General features: G+C 48.0%; 7 protein-coding genes across 14 annotated transcripts; 5 read left to right on the top strand and 2 right to left on the bottom strand.

The window, feature by feature from the left end:
* Window positions 1-467: 467 nt before the first annotated feature.
* Window positions 468-2282, bottom strand: LOC9649504 (two-pore potassium channel 5). The gene is made up of 2 exons (XM_002976473.2): window positions 823-2282; window positions 468-748 (listed from the first exon to the last, which is right to left on the bottom strand). The coding sequence occupies exons 1-2, from the start codon at window positions 2118-2120 to the stop codon at window positions 592-594; spliced, it is 1455 nt and encodes a 484-aa protein (XP_002976519.2). The 5' UTR covers window positions 2121-2282; the 3' UTR covers window positions 468-591.
* Window positions 2283-2482: 200 nt separating this feature from the next.
* LOC9649401 (probable NAD(P)H dehydrogenase (quinone) FQR1-like 1) lies at window positions 2483-5605 on the top strand. Of its 3 annotated transcripts, XM_024681698.1 has the most exons (11): window positions 2483-2546; window positions 2605-2715; window positions 2766-2859; window positions 2910-3028; window positions 3102-3224; window positions 3280-3475; window positions 3534-3640; window positions 3712-3792; window positions 3844-3908; window positions 3962-4122; window positions 4174-4243. In XM_024681698.1, exons 1-10 carry the CDS (start codon window positions 2487-2489, stop codon window positions 4032-4034), a joined length of 1029 nt encoding a protein of 342 aa, XP_024537466.1. In that variant the 5' UTR covers window positions 2483-2486; the 3' UTR covers window positions 4035-4122; window positions 4174-4243. The 3 variants fall into 3 exon arrangements, with proteins under 3 accessions (XP_024537466.1, XP_024537467.1, XP_024537468.1); XM_024681699.1 differs by lacking the exons at window positions 3844-3908; window positions 3962-4122; window positions 4174-4243 and having other exon boundaries at window positions 3523-3640; window positions 3712-3794; XM_024681700.1 differs by lacking the exons at window positions 2483-2546; window positions 2605-2715; window positions 2766-2859; ... (4 more) ...; window positions 3712-3792; window positions 3844-3908 and adding exons at window positions 4487-4580; window positions 4709-4971; window positions 5066-5326; window positions 5385-5605 and having other exon boundaries at window positions 4007-4122; window positions 4174-4248.
* A 3594-nt stretch (window positions 5606-9199) lies between these two features.
* On the top strand, window positions 9200-13508 carry LOC9649399 (transcription factor bHLH68). 3 transcript variants are annotated; one of them, XR_002993141.1, is made up of 9 exons: window positions 9200-9892; window positions 9989-10390; window positions 10488-11190; window positions 11490-11633; window positions 11773-11859; window positions 11945-12010; window positions 12430-12492; window positions 12910-13225; window positions 13325-13508. XR_002993141.1 is itself a non-coding variant. In XM_024681691.1 (8 exons), the coding sequence occupies exons 1-8, from the start codon at window positions 9609-9611 to the stop codon at window positions 13165-13167; spliced, it is 1986 nt and encodes a 661-aa protein (XP_024537459.1). In that variant the 5' UTR covers window positions 9200-9608; the 3' UTR covers window positions 13168-13508. The 3 variants fall into 3 exon arrangements, 2 of the variants coding, with proteins under 2 accessions (XP_024537459.1, XP_024537458.1); XM_024681691.1 differs by having other exon boundaries at window positions 11794-11859; window positions 12910-13508; XM_024681690.1 differs by having other exon boundaries at window positions 12910-13508.
* Window positions 13509-13830: 322 nt separating this feature from the next.
* Window positions 13831-15132, top strand: LOC9649398 (desumoylating isopeptidase 1). Its single transcript, XM_002976615.2, has 4 exons — window positions 13831-13952; window positions 14021-14118; window positions 14203-14519; window positions 14585-15132. Exons 1-4 carry the CDS (start codon window positions 13935-13937, stop codon window positions 15004-15006), a joined length of 855 nt encoding a protein of 284 aa, XP_002976661.2. The 5' UTR covers window positions 13831-13934; the 3' UTR covers window positions 15007-15132.
* A 108-nt stretch (window positions 15133-15240) lies between these two features.
* On the top strand, window positions 15241-18762 carry LOC112348683 (probable LRR receptor-like serine/threonine-protein kinase At1g67720). 2 transcript variants are annotated; one of them, XM_024681688.1, is made up of 14 exons: window positions 15241-15469; window positions 15515-16064; window positions 16115-16626; window positions 16685-16817; window positions 16871-16942; window positions 16998-17066; window positions 17122-17181; window positions 17235-17392; window positions 17456-17658; window positions 17708-17837; window positions 17887-17949; window positions 17995-18184; window positions 18245-18377; window positions 18431-18762. In XM_024681688.1, exons 1-14 carry the CDS (start codon window positions 15394-15396, stop codon window positions 18665-18667), a joined length of 2586 nt encoding a protein of 861 aa, XP_024537456.1. In that variant the 5' UTR covers window positions 15241-15393; the 3' UTR covers window positions 18668-18762. The 2 variants fall into 2 exon arrangements, with proteins under 2 accessions (XP_024537456.1, XP_024537455.1); XM_024681687.1 differs by having other exon boundaries at window positions 17884-17949.
* Window positions 18763-19301: 539 nt separating this feature from the next.
* LOC112348667 (spore coat protein A-like) lies at window positions 19302-21665 on the bottom strand. Of its 3 annotated transcripts, none has more exons than XM_024681630.1 (4): window positions 21569-21637; window positions 21297-21519; window positions 19574-21231; window positions 19302-19512 (listed from the first exon to the last, which is right to left on the bottom strand). In XM_024681630.1, the coding sequence occupies exons 2-4, from the start codon at window positions 21480-21482 to the stop codon at window positions 19461-19463; spliced, it is 1896 nt and encodes a 631-aa protein (XP_024537398.1). In that variant the 5' UTR covers window positions 21483-21519; window positions 21569-21637; the 3' UTR covers window positions 19302-19460. The 3 variants fall into 3 exon arrangements, with proteins under 3 accessions (XP_024537398.1, XP_024537400.1, XP_024537399.1); XM_024681632.1 differs by having other exon boundaries at window positions 19304-19512; window positions 21297-21498; window positions 21569-21665; XM_024681631.1 differs by having other exon boundaries at window positions 19304-19512; window positions 21297-21510; window positions 21569-21631.
* On the top strand, window positions 21640-22879 carry LOC112348602 (epidermis-specific secreted glycoprotein EP1-like). The gene is made up of 2 exons (XM_024681442.1): window positions 21640-22762; window positions 22861-22879. The coding sequence occupies exons 1-2, from the start codon at window positions 21648-21650 to the stop codon at window positions 22877-22879; spliced, it is 1134 nt and encodes a 377-aa protein (XP_024537210.1). The 5' UTR covers window positions 21640-21647.
* The last annotated feature ends 25 nt before the right edge of the window (window positions 22880-22904 follow it).

The raw sequence follows: 22904 nt of genomic DNA, 5'->3' as shown, positions 1-22904 counted from the left end.
AAGAAATTTACGACGCTCAAGATAGCGACAACCTTCTGGAAACTCGAATGATACTATCTAGATCGAGACGTGTACGTTCTCGCATACGCAGCCTTTCAGGAGATTCTTGATCATCCGCTGGCCTTGGTCGAGCTATGGATATGGAGTTCTCATCACTGTTCTCTCCCTCGGACGCCGTCAATGACAAACACGGTGCTCACTCTCCTGACGAGTTTCCAATTGTAGAGGCCGAGCACCAGCGTCTCCGACTCGCACCGCGTGGTAAACGAGCTCATCGCTTGCGACGATCACTCCGGTGGAATGCTTGACACTCGCCCCGCAGTCCCCGCTCTCTAAGCACTGGCTAGAGTGGCATGGACCCCTGAAAGACGAGGATCTCGTGAGCGATGCCTCCGAGAGAGCCGAGCGTGCAAACTCCCAGCGCCGACCAGTGGAGGATCCTACGCCGCTTTCGAGGAGGCAGGATCTTCGCTGCGATCTTCGCCGTGATCTTCATCGAGAGCGATGATCTCGGCAATTACACAAGAGTGACTTTCCTTTACTCTTGATGCTGACTCTCTTATATACACTTTCACTTCTAGCACTAGTCTCTCATCGTACAGTGCTCTCTTCGTTGACCAGACAAGAGAGCGTGATTCTTCCGGAGCAATCCTTGTCTAGGACGTTGAACTGCCTACACACGTCCATGATCTCCTTCTCACTGATCTTCCCCATCTCCTTGAGCTTGTATATCACATACTCGGACTTCCTGTATGCAGCAACGAGAAAACATATATACTTGAGTCAAGATCACTGGAGAAAAAAAAGACTTTGAAAGCTTACGTGACGAAGCCGTTGTTGTCCATGTCCGCAGCAACTAGATCCGCCACCGTCATCTCCCTGTGCAGCACCCACTTTGCGATCAATCGGTTCCTCTTATCGATCCTCGCCTCGGCTAGAAACAGAAACGACCGAGCAACCGCCAGAGTGCTCACGAGCAACCACCCCGCAGCAAAAAGCCTGCCTTTGAAAGTCTTGAACGTGTGATCCCCGTAGCCAACCGTCGTCACGGACATGGTGGAGAGATAGAACGAGTCAAGCCACCCGAGCTCCTCCATCCAGTGCATGAAGAGAGTCCCGATCGCGAGGCAGAAGAACACGACCCCGAGCGCTAGGCCGACTTTCATCCGGATTCTCATCCTCCCCTTCTCCGTGTTCACCACATAGTTCTTGGCCGTCTCGTGGTGACTCCCCTCCACAGCACTGAGAAGGAGGTGTTCTTGCCGCTCGAGAACGTAGGCCACCATTCCACTCAGGAGTATGTCGATGAAGCCGAAACCAACGAGCACGAAGAAGCACGCGAAGAGCTTCGCCGATGGAGAGGTCGGGGTGATGTCGCCGTAGCCGATGGTACACATCGTCACGATGCAAAAGTAGAGCGCGTCGATGACTGGATACGTCGAAGATCCTGAGAAGTCGTCCGTCCTCCACACGTAGATCGCGACCCCGATAGCGAGATAGATCATGAGCCCGATGCTAGCTTGCACCACCACGGTCGTGGCGCTCTCCAGCTTTGGCCTCGTGAGCTTCTTCGACTTGTCCCGCTTGGAGTAGTTTACGTTGAGCGCTGGCGCTGTCCGCGATTTTTTCAAGTACTTCCTCTTCACAGGAAACCCCGGATGATCGCATTCCTTGGCGTCAGGCAGCTTCTCCAAAGTCTCGGAGCACTCGCTGGATAATCCCGAGAGAGTAGCAAGCAGTCCAGTGGTTTCGTCACCGCCACCGAAAAAAGAAGAGCCCCTTCTCTCCATCGGCGTCTCCTCCTCCTGTTCATCATCCCCGTTCTTGCTCGAGTAAAGCATCCATTGTTTTTCCTCCGCGGTTGGGTATAGATTATATGCTCGCCGAGACCCTCCCTGGCTCAAGAAATCCTCTGTCTCGTCTTGGCCCTCGCAAGCGTTGAAAAGCCTGGGGAGATAGAACCCTGCGGGGCTCTCCAGCGATCCATAGACCAGCTTCTCCTTGAATGCCAGAGGTGTGATCGGGATTGCCACTTCCCCCGGAGCCGCTGCTTCATCTTCCACCACTAGCCGGTGCAAGGAGAATGGTCGGCGCTGGCTGCCGAGAAGTGGCTGCTCCATCCCCGGGAGCTGGAAATCCTCATAAAACCGAGAGCTTCCGGAGAAAATCCTGGCAATGCCGATGGGCCGCGGGGAGAATTCCTGTGCTCCCGGATTGAGATTACTTACAAGAATCGCTACGCCATCGCGGAGGGACGACGAAGTCAAGCTCTCCGATAATAGGGTTTTCTTCTCCTCCAGGGAGCTTCCATCCCCGCCGTTGATTTGCGCGAATCACCGGGTGACACGTCAACTAACGTATCTCCGAGGATATTCTCAGCTTTTCTATTTTGTTTTTATGGGCGCGCCAAAATTCAAAGATTTGTGTCTGGCCCAATTTTGCTTTCCGTTACAATCTTTTTATTTTCTTTGTTTCTTTTAGGGTTTATGGCGCCGGCGGGAGCGCCACTGCGCGTCTTGGAGTTCTACAGCGGCATTGGTGGCCTGGTAAAGAGATTATCGCGCAGATTCGTGGATCCACACACTCTCGCATTCGTTCTTGCAGCGATTCTCACTCGAGGAGGCCAAGATCGATGCCACGGTCGTGGAGGCGTTCGAGATAAACGAGCTCGCCAACGATGTGTACGAGCGGAATTTCGGCCATCGCCCTAATCAGGTGTGTGCTAGCTAGGACAGTGCTTTGGATTGATTGATTTGAGAATCCAGGGAAATATCCAAAGGCTTTCCGTCAGCGATCTAGACAAATACGAGGCCGACGCATGGCTGCTCTCTCCGCCGTGTCAGCCTTACACTCGACAAGGTGTGCGATTCTTTTGCTCTTTATTCCTTTCATGTGGAAAATGTGGACAGGGCTACAGAAGGATTCTGCCGACGCTAGAGCTTCGTCCTTTCTCAAGCTTTTGGACACGATCTCTTCGCTGTCGATTCCTCCGGCGCATGTTTTTATTGAAAACGTTGTTGGATTTGAGGTAATGGGATTAAGTTGCGATTGCTTTCTCCCTCACCGGTGTCTGTTTTTCTTGCTTTTTTTTCCTTTCCTAGACTTCGCATACACGAAGTCAGCTGATTAAAGTGCTCGAAGACACCGGTTTTAGAATACAAGAGTGTATTATCAATCCGCTCCAGTTTGGGATTCCATATTCTCGGCCCCGTTACTTCTGCCTGGTAAATCACGTTGGTGTTCGAGAGAGAGCATGACTTACCCGTGCGATTTCTCCAGGCCAAGCGTGAACCTTTCCAGTTTTCACGTTCCGACTTAAACGGGCAACTTGTTTCCTGCCCTTTCGATTTTTCCACCAACAGGGACTTCCATGTTGAAACTAAAACTGTCGGCGAGTACCTGGAAAATCCTTCCGACTGCATGGAAGACTATATGGTCCCGTCCACTACAATTGCAAGATGGGGAGAAGCTTATGGTATCCTTGACAGCTGGTTGATCGTTTTGTGAAGTTGTTCTTAACAGTGGCGACAAAGATATTGTTACACCCGATTCCGGAAGATGTTGCTGCTTTACAAAGAGCTATGCACGATATGCCAAAGGCACTGGTTCCATTTTAGTCACAAATCCATCCTTTTACAAGGTAGCTTTGGAAAGATTTCTTTTCTTTTCTTTTCTGTGATTGAGCTAACACAATGGCTCTCGTGCTCGCAGTATTTTAGCAAGGACCCGGCTGAACTCAGTGACCTGGCATGGTTGCAGTCTGCTGGCTTACGCTATTTCACACCACGCGAGGTATTTCCTTGCGACTTTTTCTGTATATGTTTGTGATGCTCGAGGTTGCAGGTTGCAAATTTCCATTCTTTTCCAAAGGGATTCGACTTTCCTGATCACTTATCTATCAAACAACGGTACGTTTTAGCTGTTCTCATTGCAGATTGGTTGTGTTACGGTTCTTGCACAGATATGCTCTTCTTGGAAACAGCCTCAACATCAAAGTCGTGGGATACTTGTTAAACTACCTTTTTTCTACGTAACGCTGGCGTAGCCATCGAAGCCCTGGTCCAAACCAAAGCCGTGGTTTTCTTTTCCTTCTCGTCTCACGATATTTCGTACGAACATACGGTATATCTATAGTTAATTTGGGCTTGTATTTAAACTGTCCATTTCTGGCAGAAGGGGAGATTTGGTCTGGGAGGCGTTTCTTACATCTTCGAGCAAGTTTGCGATGGCGGTCAAAGTTTACATTGTGTAAGCCTTCCTGTCTCTCTTGCCTTTGTAAGCGATGCATTGCTCCCGCGTTGTTTGTGCTTTTATTGTCCCTGGAACTGTGTGGATCGGCCCCAAATTGCCTGTTTCTCGCATTCGGGTACCCTAGATCCACACAGATCTGGGTTGACTTCCTTTAGCAATGCGATGCCTCGTTTTACTTTTGATTGGCTCACTGAAGAATCAAACTTTTGTTTTTGTTCTTTTCCATGCCGCGCAGGTACTACTCGATGTATGGTCATGTTGAGAAGCTGGCTCAGGAGATCACCAAGGGCGCTAACTCGGTGGAAGGTGTCGAGGCTTCTCTTTGGCAGGTAAGCCACAGATTTTCGTGCTTGTTTGTCAACTGAAAAATAAAAGAGAGGGAGAGAGTGATGGAGAAGAGCTTGCTTGCTTGGTCGAAAAAAAACTATGTAACTGAGTTTGCGATCGAAATTTCCAGGTGCCAGAAACACTAAGTGAGGACGTTCTAGGCAAGATGGGAGCACCTCCAAAGTCGGAGGTCCCAATCATACAACCTGGCCAGCTCGCTGATGCTGACGGACTGATATTCGGCTTTCCCACGCGATTTGGCATGATGGCTGCACAATTCAAAGCTTTCATGGATGCCACTGGTGGCCTCTGGCGTGCCCAAACACTCGCCGGTAAACCGGCCGGAATCTTTTACAGCACTGGCTCCCAAGGAGGCGGTCAAGAAACTACAGCGTACGTATTGCATTCTCGTTTCGTTCTCGTGCACGCATCTAAAGCATGGATTGTTTTTATCTCTCACTCTCACTCTTCTCTTTTTTACGTGCAGGTTGACAGCTATAACGCAGCTTGCTCACCACGGTATGATCTTCGTGCCGATCGGCTACACTTCTGGCGCTGGGATGTTTGAGATGGTCCAAGTGAAAGGCGGCTCTCCATACGGTGCTGGAACTTTGGCCGGGGACGGGACTCGGCAACCATCAAAGCTGGAGCTGGAGACAGCGTTCCACCAGGGGAAATACATTGCCGCCATCACCAAGCGCCTGGCCACTAAATCCGATTGAGAGAAACCATCTCCGCGAGCTCTAAGGTACTTTGCTCTTTCTTTCTTTGGTTCTTTTTCTTATGCTGGCTGTGATTGCTAACAGATAAAACCGCGGGACTTTGATATATTGTTCTTCCTCTTTGGAGATTCCCGTGGAAGGAATCTCAGGGATGCTTTGGATTGTTTATAAGAAGACGATTTTTTTGGTTTTTGCTTTTACTATGTTTTCTTTCCAGTAAAGAAGAAGAGAGAATCACCGTGATGGTATGGAACTGGTAAAAGGAAAGGGTTTCGTGGCCCCGGTGAGTTTCTCCTTTTACTTTTTAGGATTGTTTTTCTTGCTTTGGATGCAAGGCAAGACAAAAAATACACAGTGGAATGATTTTCTCGTGTGGAAAGCAGGTTTGATTATTACATCACGACCTCAGGGTCAATAACACAAGAAAAAAATCTTTCAAGCAAAATCCGATTCTTTTGCTTAATTTCTCGTCAACACTTTTTTCCAGCACAAGATCTGATCTTGCCGCTTGAATTCCTGTTTACTCTTGGATTGAGACGTGAAATTTTCCTTCCCTGCGAGTACATACTAGAATCTTAGTAACTTGAAAAGGTGGCATACTCTATAGGGGGAAACGAGAATGATCTGGGTCTGGGTCGCTCCCATGGCTCGCATGATGCAAAAAAGACATTGTACATATTGACTTCGTCGTTCTATACATTGTCCTTCTCGCTACAAAGTATGCAGCGTAGACCAAAGCTCATCAGATTTGTCGCTGCTTCGTGGGGATCTTTGCATTTCTAGCTCCAATAGCTGCCAGCGAGCCAATGAGGCTAAAAGCTTGCAAACCCTACGACTAGTTTCTACTGAAAGCAACCAAAGAGATGGGAGACAATGTAAACAAGTCAGGACAGGCAAAAGGAGAAGTGTAAAGTTTTGGTATTAAACACGCATACACTCACAAAAGTCTTTCCAAGTGTATAGACTGTCACAAAGTTTTGGCTGCGTTCCTGGAATTTTCATGTGCTTGTCCACGGCCCAGTAGTGGAGAGTCAATGCTGAGTTTTGTCTTGCACATATGGAAACAGGTGATCTATCAACATTCTTCTTGTTCTTGTTGTTCTTGGCAATTTCTTTTGCGTTTCTTTGGGTGTGAAGAGGTTCTCCTAGTTGACTAGTTTGACTCTAGTTGCTTTTCTAGCTAGGTTGTGATGATTCGCTATGTATCCGCTGCAATAGGCCTTCGTCGTGGTGTCTTGTCTCGGTATAGATTTGTCTATGCTGTTTGGAATGTTCAAAAGATTAACAAATAGGTGTTTCAATGTTTGTGCACACACATGTGTTGTGATATATCAAGACTGTAGTTTGAGAGGGAGAGGAAGAGGAATTCGGATGAGCGAGGAAACGGACCTTCCCCATGTCCCTTGCAGGGATATTTCAATCTATTAAACGGATTCAGTGCAGAGCGGCATCTCGCCTAGAGAGTCACACCAAAGCGGGAGAGGAAAATATTCCACACGATCTCCAAAGGGAAGCTCGTGGTGATGTCTATGTGGGTACAACTTTTAACAATGTTGCTGAAAGGTGGCACATTTCCTCAGAAGGGTCGTTGCCATCGATCACATTCGTTATCACATGGATATTCCTCTCTCTTTCTTCAGCATGTTTAGGAGCTTCTTGCTGTTTTGGATCACGATAGATCTAGATCATCGATGATTATGGTTCTGCAGTGAAAGATTTGGCAAAACTTTCATATGCTAACCAAGCATGGATTGGGACCAGTAAGTACTTTCATTCGCTGATCAGGCATGGATTGGGACCAGTAAGTACTGGCGAAAGTGATTGTCTGCAAAAAGAAAACTCTAGAAATGTGTGTGGCCTGTTCTTCTTCTGGAAAACTTGGAACAACCAGCCAAGACTGGTGCAAATTCCTAGAAAACGAGATCTTCCTGCTTAAGGAGACCGTTTGTTGACCAAAGACTGGTTTGACCAGGCTAATACCTCCCCAAAGTACGTATAGCAGAGAGCGTATATGTCGTATCTAGTGTTCTCAAGGACATCATGATTGTATGGTATGGAGGGAGAAAGAAGGGGGCCCATGCCACATGCGCATGGGGCCCCATGCCAGGTCGGTCGGTCACTTTATTGACCTGGGGCCCACGTGGAGCGTGCCGTGCCACGTAGGTAAAATTCCCCCGCCCCTTTCCCCTTTCACACCGCCAGTAGTCAACCAATAAAGAAAGGTAAAGTGGGCGTCACCCGTCAACGGCTGACGTGACGTGGTGATCTGTAGGTCGGCGGGAACGTGGGCCCCACGTGGCAGGCCACGTGGGAATATGACGACACGTCAGCGGGCCCCAAGCCAGAGGTCAAACTGTGGTCCCTCCCGTCCGTCACGTTCTCCGGCAAACGCAACGGATGCCCAGCGTTTACATTCTCCTTTAAGTTTTTCATTTCTTTTTTGCAAAGGTGGCGTTGACTTTGATGGTTGACAATGTGATTTCCTGAAACGATTTTTCTGATTTAAAGCTGCAACCTTGGCTCCCAAGCATCAGGCGTCTTTTGTGACCAAAACAATCACTGCTTTGCTGCTGGCTGCAAGAGATTGGGGCAAATGGATTTACTTATTGGATCCATCCAGCTTTCAACTACAGATCGACTCTTCTCATTCTTAAGCTCCAAGTTGTTGAATGAATCCGGGTGGCCAAAGGCCAAAGGTGGTGGTACAAAAGATTATTATCATCACCCCAAGCTTTTCAAAAAGAGAGTCCTCATCATTCAAGCGATGCCGAGTAAAGATTCCGGGGCGACATATGGCGAGAGTTTCCTTGCTGATGCTTACTTCTTTTTCTCCCAATAGTAATTTCATTCAAAACTATATATCAAAGTTGCCCGGCTTCGCCATCTTGACTATAAAACGTGTCAACTTATGCCCACAAAACTATAGAGTTGGATTAACTTGTCTTGGGATTTCTTCCTATGCGCTGCGGGGACATGATAGCTTCTATAATAATTGGCATGGAAGCATCAAAAGCAGTCGAGAGAGAGGTCCATCCATCAATTCGATTCATGGATGCCATATAAATCAATCCTATAGGATCATAGTCCTCGCCAGGCAGAAAGAGATCCATGTACGAGATGATCCTATTCTCTTCACCCCCTAAACCACCAACATGGAGAATACTAAATCTCCATGAGGTTATTTCCATTTCATACTTTTGGCCTTCATTTCCCCTTTAAAAACACATTGCTTGATGCGAAGAGGATTGATTAGACAAGTTTCCGTGTGTGTGTGTGGACCCAATGCTGGATCCCAAAAAATGCATACACAAACAATGCAATGTTTAAGTAACATGGTAGCTATCGAAGAAAAAAATCTTCTTCTTTAGAAAAAGTGGGAGAATTCGATAGAACTTGATGGAAAAACTGGCTGTAATGAAGGGTGGCACAAGGATTTGTATGAGGCACAAAGAGCCAACCACAAAACTATATGAAAAACCGCCAGATTCTTGTCCCAGTCGCGTATAGATTTCGCTTCCAAAATCAAATGCCAAAGAAAGGAGGGAGAGCGAAAGGAATATTTTACAAGGGCGGGGGGTCCGGCGGGGGTTCGATACCGGCCAGGGCCATGAGGATGCTGCCCGCGGGCACCATCACGCGTGGCCCCTCGAAAACGCGGACAGCTGCACGCGTGGCATGGCCATGGCGGACGGGCAGCTGCCCGTGACGACCCCCGCGAAATGCGGGAGGGGGGCTGACGTCACCCCTGCCCGTCACTGGATCCAACGGCTATGATGCGGACACGTGGCATGGGCATCCATGGCCCATTCATGCTGGGATAACTATAACTACATATATATACTCATTGGCCTGGGTTGACTCCTCTTCTTCTTTGTTTTGTTGCTCGGGAGAGAGCTCGTTCGTCTCGCTCCAAAGATTGCCCCGGTCAAAGCCCAGAATTTTATTTGGATTTGTGGAGCGCAGGGATCACTCGCTGGATCCAGTTTGGCAATCGCATTTTACAAATTCTCACTCTTCTTCTTCCAGCGCTAATGAAGAATCTCTTGTGTTGTCGTTACTAAACGCGCCAGGGAGGAATTCCCGTTCGATCTCCACGCTATATATTCTAACAATTCTCCTTGGTGGGAGACGTTTGGAGATCTTCCTCTTGTCAAGACCCGTGGCCCCGGCTCGCCACAAAGAAAAATCGTTTTCTTCTTTCTTTCTTAGGAGGAGGGGAAGGGTTGATGCAGTCGATAGCAAGACTTATAACTCTCCTCTTTCTTCTCCGGAGTAGTGTTTCTCGAGAGATCTCGCGCCGCCGCCTCGATGTTGCATCACGCAGATAGCCGGCTGCTGAATGCGTTCCCGTTTTCAGGAGCAGAATCAGCAATTGCGGCCGTCAATCTGTCTCAGCTGCTGCTCTCGTCCACCACATCTGCATCCAGCAATCCACAGCAGAAATCAGCAGCAACAGCTTGCGCTAGCGTCGCTCACAGCCCTCTCAATTCCGAAGGCTCCTCGACGAACAGCACCACCACCACCACCACCACCAATCTTGAATGTTCCACATCCATACAAGCTCCACCACCACAAGCCATCCATTCCTCGGTGTAAGTTCTTGAAACACTATACCGCACAGTGTTCCATAGTCTTATCCGATTGCCGTGTGAGAGAATTCTTACTGATCGTGTGCTCTCTTCTTGCAGCTGGTCCGAGATCTTGAATGGTGCTGCTTCTAATTCCTTCATGGGTGACAACTTAGAGAACGCGCTTCCAACTTCGTCCAGTTTGAGCTCCACCGCGCCACCGGTCACGAGCAGCGGCACGGCAGTCTCATCATGGTGGAGCGGGCGAGATCAGGATGATCAGCTCCCAGCCGTGAACTGGAACCAGACCGCTGGATCCACCCAAGGCTTGCCGGATCTCGAAGGTGGAGACTGGTCGCCGGGACAATTGGGTTGCCTCCCCACGGCTCCAGAAGTGAACGAGCAGCTCCCCAGCCACCATATGGCGATCGAGCACAGCGATTTCACCTCCACCATGAACACCACCCTGGTGGATCCCGATCAGATTTCCGGCAATCCAGCTTCATGGGGCTCCATTCTCATGTACGAAATCTCTTGCTATTTCTTTCTTACGTTAGCCATGCCGTGATTTGCGGACGTATCGTGGGGAACTAAATTCTCTTTGTTTGTGTCTGCACAGAGGGAGCTCCGGGAATGAGGAAGCTAGCCTTGACAACGAGGCCTTCTTCTCCAGCATGAAGCTCTTGAACAAGGCCGTGTCAGAGCCGTGGCCCGAGTTTAGTCCTCTCAAGAGCTCGGCCGCTGCTTCTGGATTCGAAAGCATTGACGACATGATGATCAAGCAGCAGCAGCAGCAATTCTCGCTGCCGGGCCATCACTTAAACATGGATTCGAGCACCAATTGGTCATCGAGAGCAGCAGCAGTTACCAGCAGCCTGGACGGTTTTGGAGGCTCCCAACTCATTGGAGGCAGGAGCAAGATCAAGCAAGAGATGGATGCACAGTTCCTCATCACCCAACAGCAGCAGCAGCAGCAGCAGCACTCGATGCTTCCACCACCACCGACGATTCCAAATCCAAACAACGTCATGATGAGCAGCGAGGTGCCCAGCCCTAGCAGATGGGGAGCTCACTCTAGCAGATTACCAGCCATGCTCTCGCAAGTTCTTCCCTCAACTTCGAAGCGTGGTGGAAACCTGTTTGGATCCGGTTCGAGGTCTTTTGGAAACTATGTGAGCCCGAAAGCCGAGCCAGCTTTGTACTCGAACAGCAAAGGCCAGCAGCAGCAGAGAGAACAAAGCTGCTCCATGTCCCAGCACAGCTCGGGAATCACCTCACAACATTCGCATGACAGCAAAGATTCTCATGCCAGCAAACACTTGGTAAGCCACCACACAAAACTTTAGACACTTATCTTCTTTTTTCTTCTCTTCTTGTCAAGGCTTCTTGTTCTTCTTGCTCTTGTTCTTGAAACTTCTATCACTGCACTGCAAGGATCATTTTTCAAAAGGAGAGGAGAAAAAGAAGAGAATCATAGATATGATCATGCATGAACTTTAATTTTCTCTTTCCTTTCCTTGCTGCTTGTCTGTGTGTTCAAGCGGAACTCGAGTAGTGCAACTTTACCTAGCTGGATGATCTCTTTGCTAAGTTGTTGTTGTTCGTTTTCTACATGATATAGATGGATGAAAGCCGAGAGGTTTTGTCGTCCGAGCCTGTTTCAAAGCGAGGATCAAACAGCAGCAGCGATCATCCAGAGACATTCTTCAAGAGGCCAAGGATAGAGCAGCAGCAGCAGCAGGCAGCTCCAACTTTACCTTTCAAGGTGAATTTCTTTCCTTCTCTCTGTTCTGTTCTCCTTTGCTTTTCTCTTTCATAATCTTCTCTTTTGTTTTTCTTTTTTAAGTTGCTACCTTTTGTTTTTCCACAAAAGAAACCTTGTGAACTGAGAGTTTGATGAACAGGCCACCACATTCGTTTTGCAGGTGCGGAAGGAGAAACTGGGTGAACGGATCACAGCACTCCAGCAGCTAGTGGCTCCATTTGGAAAGGTGTGGATAAAAACTCCCTCGAAATTCTTTACTTGGCTGTGGATTTTTTTCGCTGGATTCAAGGCTGATGGGTGTTTTCTCTCAGACTGACACTGCTTCTGTCCTTCTGGAGGCCATAGGCTACATTAAGTTCCTGCACGAACAAGTCCAGGTAATGTCCCAGATTACTTTAAACACATCCCCAAGTGAAGGAGCTTACCTCCGGGATCATTGCATATCACAGCTATTTGCTTCTGTGGGTTTGATCATTGTATCACGTGTGTCTGTGTGTCTTACTGCCTGTTTATACATCTTCCATCTCCTGGCACCGTGTTACTGCTTGTTTGTCTTACTGCTTGAGAGACAAACAAGCAATCACAAAAGAAAGAAAAAAGTATAGAAAAGAGAGGAAAAGAATGCTTAAATCTGCCTGCTGGGCTGCCTGTGAATGATCCAGACGTCTGCCTGTGTGAGGCTGCATCGAATCAAGCAGCCCAAGCTTTGGTGGATGGGATGATTGCATTCTCTTGCTGCTCCCAAGCTCTGGAAACTGGGCCTGACCGTACAACTGTTTTGTTCACATGCTGCCAGGTTCTAAGCACACCGTACATGAAGAACGCAGTTGCAGGCGCTGGAGTCCCGGGGAGGCCCAATGTAAGTGATTGATCAGCCCTCGTCGCTCTCGTACTCTTTTCTCTTTCGCAGCTTTATCTCTCTCCCGCTCTCTCTCTCTTTTATTCTCTCTTCTAAATTTCTTCCCTCGTTATCAAAAGATAAAGTTTACAAACGCTATAGATTGCCAAACTACTCTAATTCTCTGCTGCAAGAGTTCTCTTCTTACTTCTCGTCCCTTCTGTCTCACTACTGCGAGCTGTGTGTTAGAATCATGGCAGCATCTTTCCTGTCTCGATTGCTTGGCAGCGGTCAGTAGCGGCATGGGTTTTCTAAAGCATTTAGAAAGATGCTTTTGTCAAGTTGATCAATGCATATAGATCGATTCCTGGTTGATCGATACGGGATAGAATTTCCAATATATACTAATTAATGTGTGGCTTTCACCACAACTTGCAGGTGGTGGAGGGTGCGATGAAAGGATCATCCTCGTCTTGGGCGATGAGTTCTTCCGATGCATCGAACAAATCCAGAGACAACGACGAGCCAAGGCAGGATTTGAGGAGCCGAGGGCTTTGCCTGGTTCCAATCTCCTGCACACTCCAGGTTGCCAATGACAATGGTGCCGATTTTTGGACTCCGAACATTGGGGGAGGGGGTGGCGGTGGTGGCGTTGCTGGTGGTGGTGCCGCTGGAGGTGGCGGCTCCGCCAAATGAACAGGATCAATCTATCATAGATCTTTCAGCGACGTTAACGCGCACGTCACCTCTCCAAGTACGTATATAGATTATGTACGTTAGATCAAGACTTCGAGCATTCGATCATTCGATTTAGCTATGTCTACGCCCAACGTTCTCTATTCTACTACTGCAGTACGTACAGCCGCTTGCGAGAAGATCATCCAAGACACACAAGCTCACATTGGTGATCGACCGCTTCATATGTGAGTGACCGTATAACTATAAATATTGTAGATAGCCACCTAACAACATTTTCGTTGGACACTCTAACTTGATTATTTCGCTAATTACCAAATTAATAAAAGGTTCCCCGCCAACCATGTATCTAAGAGAAAGAGTTTTAACAATTCTCACTCAAGTTCTCCCATTCAAGCACAGTAAAATAGAAAAAACTCCATTAGTAAATTCCTGATCTTTATCCTTTGAGGAACTACAATAGTATAATGGAGCGTGTGATAACGAAACAAGGCCAAGAAATATCAAACGATTCCCTGCAAGCCACAGCAAAGAAAGCGAATATGCTGGGCACTTGACATGTGCAGATGCTATCATGAGCGCACGCGGGCCGTACGGACTGCCCATCCGTACCAACGGTACCAAAATACGGAATATTCTAACGAACGTTCTAGACGCCAACATGGAATGACCTAGAAGCTTTCAAGCGCGTGAGATTAGGGTTTAAGGCGAAGAACGAAGAGGAGAGGAAGCGTTGCGCGCGAGCGATTCACGCGGGGTGCTTTGGAATGGCTGCCGACGGCGAGGTATGTCGATTCCGCGATCGATCGATCGAGGATTTTCTTGCGCTGATCGCCGAAATCTCGCGTTGTAGGCCTCGCATTCCGTGGTTCTCTACGTCTACGACCTGAGCCAGGGCCTGGCGCGGCAGCTCTCGACTTCGCTGCTCGGGGCAGCGATCGAGGGCATCTGGTATGTCACGGGCAAATTTCCCTCGTTAGCTCAAAGATCCCCAATAACTTCCAAGCTTATAGTTCCAAGTGTTTTTCTTCACAGGCACACTTCGGTGGTGGTCTATGGCACCGAGTACTACTACAGCGGTGGAATCACGACCAGCAATCCGGGGCGCACGCCCTACGGCCGTCCCGTGAACACGGTCGAGCTTGGAAGAACTCAAGTGCCAAAGGAGGTGTTTGAGGATTACCTCAGGGAGATCAGTCCCCGCTACACGGTCCAGACTTACAGCATCCTGTCGCACAATTGCAACAACTTTAGCAACGAGGTGGCGCAGTTTCTGCTCGGAGTGGACATCCCGGACTACATTTTGCGGCTGCCTCAAGACGTGATCACCACTCCCATGGGATACTTGCTCCGTGAGTGCCAATTTTGTTTTTGCTTTTGTGGATCTTTTTCTTCGCTGACTGTTTGATTCTCTTAGAGCCGATGATCCAGCAAATGGAGACCACCCTGAGATATGGAGGGGTCCCGCAAGTGCCTGAACTAGCAGAGGCGACGGGGACGCCACAGCGTGTAGCGATGGCCAGACGTGCCAAGGAAGAGTGCCTCACCACCACCATACCCGAAGACGAAGATCTAGAGCTCCAGAGGATGCGCTCTTCGCGAGCAGTCAAGACGGCTAAGGTGGCTTCTCGCGGCGATGAGGGAAGAGCTGGACGGAAGAAAGCCGCCGCCACCAAGATGGAGGACGCGAGAGCCAAAGTCCAGGAGGAGATCACTCGCGAGTTTACTGCGCTCATGGCCGCGGGAGGGCTGCGAGCCAGCGAGGCGGCGGCTCTTGCCGCGCGGAGAGTGATGGAAAGGCACGGCATTGGTGGCAGTGGCACGGCGACGCAGTCGTGATAGATACGACGTACGAGAAATTCTTTTGGGTGTGAGCGATTCTTCTACACCCCCATTGATCACACAGTTCCTTGATCGATAACAACGACGATGATATGTTTCAAGCAATATTGGGTTTTGCCGTGATTGTGGATGTAGTTTGAAACACGTGTTAAAGACTGGATCTCTGGATCGTATAGTCGACTTTGAATCAGATTTTTCCCATCGGACAAGGGAAAAATCAAAGTTGCAAAGTAAAGTTGCTATCATACAGGGTTATCACTCCATTAGCTTTGTAAGCAGGTGTCAAGCTAGCGTAGTTCATACGTTCTTGCTCTGGAACTTCAGCTATTTGAGAGGTCTAGCTGAAAGAATTGAGCGGTTTGTGATATCTTCTTGTCTAAGGAAATGTGGTCGACAGATTATCTCCTTCTCCTTCTCACAGTTGGCTTCCTTGCAAAGATTTACGTCTCAGCCCAACCAGGTCAGTAGTATTGCATAAGGGTCAATCTGAAGATTGTTTTTGCAGGATTTCTGAGCCTTGACTGTGGAGCTTATGACACTCACAGGGATGAAAATGGTATCGAATGGACGCCGGATGACAAGTATATCACCACTGGAATTAAAGCCTCCATTTCAAGTTCGGAAAAAAATGGGACAGGTTTAGTTTTGCAGCGTCTTCGCTTCTTTAACGACACCTCTCGGAAGCACTGCTATGCTCTGCCAGTGGTGGTAAACGATAGCTACATCGTGAGGCCATGGTTCTACTACGGAAACTATGATGGGATGGAATCAACTTACACACAGTTCAACATCATAATTGATGCAAACGATGTGGCAAACTTCAGCATGGATTTAACCATAAGAAACTCTCACGAGTTTGTGATTAAAGCCAAAAGCTCGACCCTGGATCTATGCTTTGGAACCCGCTCAAATTCACCGGCAAATATCCCCTTCATCTCCGCAATCGAGCTCAGAAGGCTGGATCCCGGTATGAGAATAAGTTCTTTCAATTCTAGTGAGCTTTTGATCACTTGGAGAAGGATCAATTTTGGAGCAGCTATAAATAATTACATTTGGTAAGAAATTCTTCAGAAGGTAAAAGTTCTTTTTGACTCGTATCAAACAGGTACCCTTCTGATGACTATGATCGATTATGGTTAGCTGATAAAAATTTCCCAGACATCATGGGAGGATACCAACAGATTAATACTACCTCAAATGTTTCGGTGGGAAAAACATTTGACAAGCCTCCCACAGCCGTGATGAGTTCCGCCATCACCTCCCATTCCACGATGGTTTTCCAGTTCCCACGGCTTCCCACAACGCCGACTGAATTCTACGTTAGCTTTTACTTTGCTGAGTTTGCCGCCCTGGTGAACAACACGAGGGAGTTCCAAGTCCGTTTTAACACAAGCTTGCTTGAATCTCCCCAGCTTTTGGCAACCATCAACGTTGAGAAGTCTGTACAGGCTCCTCTAACGTCATTGCAGATGTATTACAACTCTCGAGTGGAACTTTCTGAACCAACAAACTTCTTGTTTGTGCCCACGGTGAACTCTACGCTTGGTCCGATTCTCAATGCTGCTGAGCTGTGGGAGTACAAAGGAGGTCTCCTCCCAGGGACGGAAACCAACGATGGTAAAGCATATAAATTTAAATAATTGTGATCTCGTTAACATTGTCATAAACAATGCAGTGGCAGCTATACTTGATGTGATGAAAGATTTTCACATGACTGAATGGTCAGGAGACCCTTGCTTGCCTGATGCTTACACCTGGAAATGGATTACTTGCGATGTAGCTCAAATCCCAGCAAGAATTATAGAGCTGTAATAAGTGGACGCATTTCTAGCGTGATCACATTAACATCTGTGCATGACAGGAACTTGTCTAGCAGTGGACTCAAAGGAACCATATCACTGTCCATCACAAAGCTATCTCATCTAACAAAAATGTATGTATGGGTCTTTTGACGTAATTTTTCGTTCTGATGATCTTTATGTCTTCAGCTATCTGGATAATAATGCATTGACAGGGCGTGTTCCAGATTTTAGCTCCTTGAAAAACCTCACGGTTTTGTGAGTACCACCATTCAGTATGCTAGATGATAGAGGTTTACTCATTTTTTTGCAGGTCATTAGAGAACAACAGTTTGGATTGCCTACCACCAGCACATGTACACTTCTCTTACAAGTCGGTTTTTCTCTATTGCCATTGAATTGTTTATTACCTATATGTTTTTTCAGCGCTACTTTTAGCTTGTGTGAGAAGAAACATACAACACTTATATTTGAAGTAGTGGTACCATGTGCAGCCTTATTGTTACTTGGAGCTGGACTTGTGGTTTGTTTCTTTTCCCGTAGAAAAACTTCAAAATCCATCACAGTACAGAACAGGAATCCAAGTAAGTTCCAAAAGGTAGCCTTGTGGGTAACTCATTTTTCTAATGGCATCTTGTTCCATTCAGGCTTGTCTCTAAAATCTCCAAACTCTAGCACTAAAATGATTGCTTACAAGGATGTGATTGAGGCCACAAGCAACTTCAAGAAAGTCATTGGTGAAGGAAGTTTTGGACCCGTGTACTATGGCTGCCTTTCAAATGGTGTTGAAGTTGCAGTCAAGGTTTTATCCAGTAACTCAAAGCAAGGATATCAAGAATTTCAAACTGAGGTGAGTTTGATCATCAACAGGTACAAATCTATCTAATTTTCCTTGATAGATTGATATTTTATCAGTTGTACACCACAAGAACTTAGTGCCCTTTCTTGGTTACTGTACTCAAAAGTCCAAGCTCATACTGGTCTACGAGTTCTTGTCGAATGGAGCGTTGAGGGAGCACTTGTATGGTGGTAAGAATTTTTTGTGTTGAAACGTCCTCCTTTAGTGTAATGTCAGAAGGTAAAAGATATCCAACTCTAAGCTGGAAAACTCGGCTTGGAATAGCTCTAGATGCTGCTCAAGGTAAGCTAAATCTCTGAATTGATATGATATAACTCTCTCTCATAGGCTTGGAGTATTTGCACACATCTTGCAATCTACACATAATCCATCGAGACGTCAAAACAAGCAATATACTATTAAGTTTTGATATGGTTGCAAAAGTCAGTGACTTCGGTCTCTCCAAGTTTTATGACAGTAACAAAGCATCTCATGTTTCAACTGGCATCAAAGGAACTCCAGGATATCTTGATCCAGAGTGAGCAAAAGTTTTTTTCTCAATAAGCATGATATCTTACTGAATTTAATGGTTTTTCAGGTACCATTCCTATAGCAGGCTCACAGAGAAATCAGACGTATACAGCTTTGGAGTGGTACTATTTGAGATTGTTTGCGGACGTGAGCCCCTCAATTTCACACTTCTTGAGGAACAAATTGTTCTTTCGGAATGGGTAAACTATTAAGAGAGCTTAGTTATAAACATCTGTTCTTTGCTTCCTCCCAGGCATGCAAGGAACTTGAGAAAGGCAACCTACGAACAGTAGTCGATCCCAAGTTATCCGACTATGGAGAGAAAGCAGCACTGAAAGTTTTGGAGGTGGCAAGAAAATGTGTGGAACGTTCTCCCCACGGGAGGCCTAACATGAGCACTGTCGTGATCCAGCTGAGAGAGGCCATCCAACTCGAGGAGGACGGAAGTTCCCTGCCAAAATCCATGGAAATATTCACTGGAGGAAGATAGATATGCAAATATACTAAGATTGTGGATATATACTTTACTATGGCATTTTTAACTACATATAATAATAATAATAATAAAACTTCTACTTTAATGTTTTGAAAGTTGCGACTGTTTAGGGACTGAGTGACGAAGAGAAGGGATATTGGAGTCAATTCGTTCTTATCAAATGCGGGCTGCTCTTCTCAGGAAGAGAATACTACACCGGTAAGTGCTAGTGCTTTGTATCCTTAGTAGAAAGAGGCCGCTGGACACTATCTTTCTTGAGCGCAACGAATTTCTCCAATGCTGACTTGTCCAATATCAACTCGATGCAGTACTTGAGGACTTTGTGGCTGATGTGTGGAGAATGGGATCTCTAGAGATGGCTGGGACGGCTCTATGTATCAAGATCATGACAAAGGGAGGGGAGGATGCAAGAGGTGCAAGAGTGAGATCCTTGCCATGCTTGCCAAGAATGTGATTCACGTGCACTATGTGCGACCAGGGATCACGTATGATGATCTTCCATCCCTTCATGCAAAGCACCACCATTATCAGCTTTTGCAGTTCATTTTTCTGCAATGAAAGAGGTTATGGAACGCGTTCAGTGTTCATACCTCCTACCGGACACGACGTAGGGAGGAGCACAAGGAGCTGTGATCAAAATATAGTTAGAACTTATTGATACATAAATGATACGTGTTTGTGTAAAGCTTGTGTTACTAGTTGTTCTTGTTCTGCTATCGGTAAAGTTTCGGCGTTCTAGATGGATGGAATGGAATTGTGACTAGAACACCTATTGTTGCGTGTAGTTTTAGTAAAGATGGATGGACCCGTTGGTGACGAGCTTTACGTAGACGTGTTTCCTGCGAAAGAAAAAGAGGGATTGCAGTGATGAAAAAAAAACAATGCCAAGAGTGTGAGCACCTGTCGTGTGGATGGATCGAGTTCCCGGTGGCGAGCCCTACGTTGTAGCTTTCGTCCCTGGGAAAGTAACGAGGGAAGGACTTGTTGGTGTAGAGAGCATTCGTGCTGGACACCACCAGCGGCCTCATCATCTCGTTATCCTCGTGCTCGAGAATGTGGCAGTGCCACACAAAGTGCGGAAACGTCGTTGGATCCAGCGGGAACCTGTACGAGATGCTGGGCTTGAACGCCAGGAAGAACCGGGTGACGGTGGCGGGCTGGATGACGGCCGTGTCCTTCCACCCGACTTGATCCACATCGGCTCCCTGTGCCTCGCCCGTGTAGCAGCTCCTCGAGTCCGGGTAGTCGTATTCGAACGAGCACGACCCGGCAGCGAATCGCCCGGTGTCGAATCCCTGCTGCTCGAGCACGAGAAAGTTGATGAGATGGATGTGGATCGGATGGGATGCTGTCATAGTGTTGATCATGCACCACACCTCGTTTGTGTAGAGCAGGACTTGCTCGGTGGCCGGACGCGTGAAAGAGAGCCTGTCCTGGAGGAAGAGTCCCGTGAGCGTGTTTCCAGAGTCGAGGCTTACACGGTGGACGAAAGGCCGGTTGTAAGTTGACGCCCAGTCGACGTACGAGAGATCTACTCCGGCCGTGGCTTTGATGATCGATAGCGTCGGCAACTCGGCCAGCCCGCTTGGAGTGAGTGCTTGCGGGATCCCGTCGTCGTCTTCGTCGATGGTAGCGTTGGTCTGCCAGTTGATTACTTTGAACAGGAGAACCTCTTGCTCGGTGACGCTTCCACTCGGGAATGGAGCCGGCGCGTTGTTGTACAAGAGAACTCTCTCCCCGGGCTTCACTCCGCGAAAGTCGATAAGAATGTCGACTCGCTCGGAAGGAGAGAGCCTGAGCTTCTTCTGCCGTATCGGAGTCGCCAGGTATCCCCCGTCCGTGCCAATCTTGATGAAGCTCAAGCTCGTGTCGTTCAAGTTGAGGATGAAGAATCTCGAGTTTGCCGCAAGCAGCACCCGGAACCTCACCACCACCGGCCAGACTTCGATGTAAGGCCACACCTTCCCGTTCACCAGAATGGTATCACCAAAGTAGTCCGGACACCACTGCGGATGAACTGCCGGATTGCTCCCGACACTGGGATAGTTTATGGAGCCGTCGCTGAAGAACTGCTTGTCTTGGATCACCAGAAGCACGTAGTTTCTCGGGACCCAGGATGGATCTTCCCACGGTGACTCTATCACGTAAAGTCCGACCAAGCCAGCAGCCATGTTGAGCCGGGTCATGCCGTAAGTGTGGTCGTGATACCACAGGAGTGAGTGGCGCTGAAAGTTTGGATAGACGTAGTTTTGCGTCACGTAACCGGGGCCCCGCTCGCCAACTGATGTAAACCAGGCTTCTGGATGCCCGTCGGACCAGCTCGAGCCCTCTTGTCCATGGAGATGAGGGACCACGGGAATGTAGCCGTAGCGCGGACCCGCCCCTAGGATCGTATAGTCGACTGGAAGAAAGTGTTCACGATCTGGAATGTGATTTTCCCATCGGACAAAGGATGTTTGTCTCTTTTGGGCTATCAAAGTTGGACCCGGATATGAAGCTGTATACTCGCTCGTGCCGAATGCATACAGTGTTGTTGGTGGCAAGTCTCTGTGCAGTTTCTGCGTCAACAAAAAAAAACGAGTCTTGGAAGAGTCTGGAAATCAAGTGGAGAAAGAACGCATACCTGGGTGATTTTGTAAGCTCCAATGGTAACTCTGTAGCGTGGGCTCAAGTATATCTTCGGTGGCGTTGGAAGAACGTCGACGAACTTTTCCAGCTCCGGGGACGGTGACAGTTGCAGACAGACCTCATCCGCTTCTACTGCGACTAAAATCTCGAGGATGAACAGCGTTACGAACTTCCAAGACATTGGGAACTCCTCCAACCTGCTTGCAACACTTGCCGAACTTAAATAAAGTCAGTCAAAGAAGTGAACCTGGCGTAGTCCATACGTACTTGCAAAGTCTTGTCCAAAGAGCGTGACACAGCTCGCCGGGAGTTCAAATAATTCAGCGCTTGAGAGGCCGAAAAAATAATGGCTAGCAAAGGAAAGTTGTGCTTCATTGTCTCGTCGATCTTCATCCTGCGTTTTGCTCAAGCAGAACAATACCACAGGAATTTCACCAGCAAAATAAATGATTCCTTCTTGTTTCCGCTTGATCCACACGGCTTGAGTGGCCGCTACGCTGGTTTATGGTCCAACTATAGCGACACACAGATCAGCCGGTATATTAGTTACGAGGTGTGGATGCTGAGTTATAACGCTGACACACCACGATCGTTTTTCCTGGCCCTCGTTGCCATCCGCAATCCAACTAGCTGGGAGCTCACAAGACCGGTCATCCTGTGGAAGGCCCGACAGACGAGGCTTGTAGGTGAGAATGCCACTCTACAATTTACCACAGATGGAGAGCTTAAAGTCGAAGAAGACGGTGATGTCGTATGGTCCACGAAAACTGCAAACAGAGGCGTCCGGTGGCTCTGTATGTCCAATCGCGCAACCATAATGCTCCTGGATGAAAGCGGAAGCAATGTCATCTGGCAAAGCAGCGACGAACCTTCTGACACTGTGCTGTTGCAACGAGCACTTACGCCGGGACAAAAGCTCGTAAGTTTCAATACTTCAGAAGACAGCAGCGATGGCCTCTATAGTCTCGTCATGGAGAAAAGCAGGCTGCAACTGTTGTACGCCTCGCAACCGTACTGGAGCTTCGGTAATATTGGCAGCGAGGAAAACATGTTTGCGGTGTTTTGCTGGCAAAACGATGGTAACGTGTCTCTGGATCTGCGAGCCAACTTCTCACAGATTGAAACGGAGCGTGATGACTTGGGCTTAGTGTTTTCCTGGTCATGTTCTAGTCGAGGTTTAAGAGACCAAGTGATGCCGTTGAACGTAAACGGGTCACAGTTGACGTCCTCCACTTTCATAAGGCTCACACCAGATGGAGATGTGGACCTGTACTCCTGGAATTGGACGGGTAGCAGCTGGGTGACTTATCTCAGCTTTTCCAGTCTCTTCAACTGCTTCCTTCCAAGTGCATGCGGGAAGTATAGAACCTGTAATCCAGTGTCAGGTGCATGCGAGGAAACTTGTCCCGAGAGCTTTACCAGGACAGGTCGAGATTGCGAGCCATTGAGTAAACTTCAGACGTGTGCAGAGGACCTCGAGTATCGATTCGTTCGGAAGGAGGGAACTGATTACTTCTCCACAAATTATACTGATCCACTCAATGTTGCATCGGAAGAAGATTGTCAAGGGCTGTGTGAGTCGAATTGCAACTGCACGGCTGCC

The sequence above is a fragment of the Selaginella moellendorffii genome, unplaced genomic scaffold (assembly GCF_000143415.4).
Source record: "Selaginella moellendorffii unplaced genomic scaffold, v1.0 SELMOscaffold_31, whole genome shotgun sequence".
In the NCBI taxonomy this organism is placed as follows: Eukaryota; Viridiplantae; Streptophyta; class Lycopodiopsida; order Selaginellales; family Selaginellaceae; genus Selaginella; species Selaginella moellendorffii.
Note: the sequence above shows the minus strand (reverse complement) of the source record. Positions and strands in the feature narration are given on the sequence as shown.

Bases quoted from the DNA above. Each gene is read 5' to 3' on its own strand.
- LOC9649504 (XM_002976473.2), bottom strand. From the start codon at position 2,120: ATGGAGCAGCCACTTCTCGGCAGCCAGCGCCGACCATTCTCCTTGCAC. The intron at 749-822 runs GTAAGCTTTCAA...TGCTGCATACAG, and splicing joins GACAACAACGGCTTCGTCAC to GAAGTCCGAGTATGTGATAT.
- LOC9649401 (XM_024681698.1), top strand. From the start codon at position 2,487: ATGGCGCCGGCGGGAGCGCCACTGCGCGTCTTGGAGTTCTACAGCGGC. The intron at 2,547-2,604 runs GTAAAGAGATTA...TCGTTCTTGCAG, and splicing joins ACAGCGGCATTGGTGGCCTG to CGATTCTCACTCGAGGAGGC. The intron at 3,225-3,279 runs GTAAATCACGTT...CGATTTCTCCAG, and splicing joins GGCCCCGTTACTTCTGCCTG to GCCAAGCGTGAACCTTTCCA.
- LOC9649399 (XM_024681690.1), top strand. From the start codon at position 9,609: ATGTTGCATCACGCAGATAGCCGGCTGCTGAATGCGTTCCCGTTTTCA. The intron at 9,893-9,988 runs GTAAGTTCTTGA...CTCTTCTTGCAG, and splicing joins CAAGCCATCCATTCCTCGGT to CTGGTCCGAGATCTTGAATG. The intron at 11,860-11,944 runs GTGTGGATAAAA...GTTTTCTCTCAG, and splicing joins TAGTGGCTCCATTTGGAAAG to ACTGACACTGCTTCTGTCCT.
- LOC9649398 (XM_002976615.2), top strand. The intron at 14,119-14,202 runs GTATGTCACGGG...TTTTCTTCACAG, and splicing joins GCAGCGATCGAGGGCATCTG to GCACACTTCGGTGGTGGTCT. The intron at 14,520-14,584 runs GTGAGTGCCAAT...TGATTCTCTTAG, and splicing joins TCCCATGGGATACTTGCTCC to AGCCGATGATCCAGCAAATG.
- LOC112348683 (XM_024681687.1), top strand. From the start codon at position 15,394: ATGTGGTCGACAGATTATCTCCTTCTCCTTCTCACAGTTGGCTTCCTT. The intron at 17,182-17,234 runs GTCGGTTTTTCT...ATGTTTTTTCAG, and splicing joins CATGTACACTTCTCTTACAA to CGCTACTTTTAGCTTGTGTG. The intron at 18,185-18,244 runs GTGAGCAAAAGT...ATGGTTTTTCAG, and splicing joins CCAGGATATCTTGATCCAGA to GTACCATTCCTATAGCAGGC.
- LOC112348667 (XM_024681632.1), bottom strand. From the start codon at position 21,482: ATGTCTTGGAAGTTCGTAACGCTGTTCATCCTCGAGATTTTAGTCGCA. The intron at 21,232-21,296 runs GTATGCGTTCTT...TTGTTGACGCAG, and splicing joins GAGCTTACAAAATCACCCAG to AAACTGCACAGAGACTTGCC. The intron at 19,513-19,573 runs GTGCTCACACTC...TTTCTTTCGCAG, and splicing joins TCGATCCATCCACACGACAG to GAAACACGTCTACGTAAAGC.
- LOC112348602 (XM_024681442.1), top strand. From the start codon at position 21,648: ATGGCTAGCAAAGGAAAGTTGTGCTTCATTGTCTCGTCGATCTTCATC.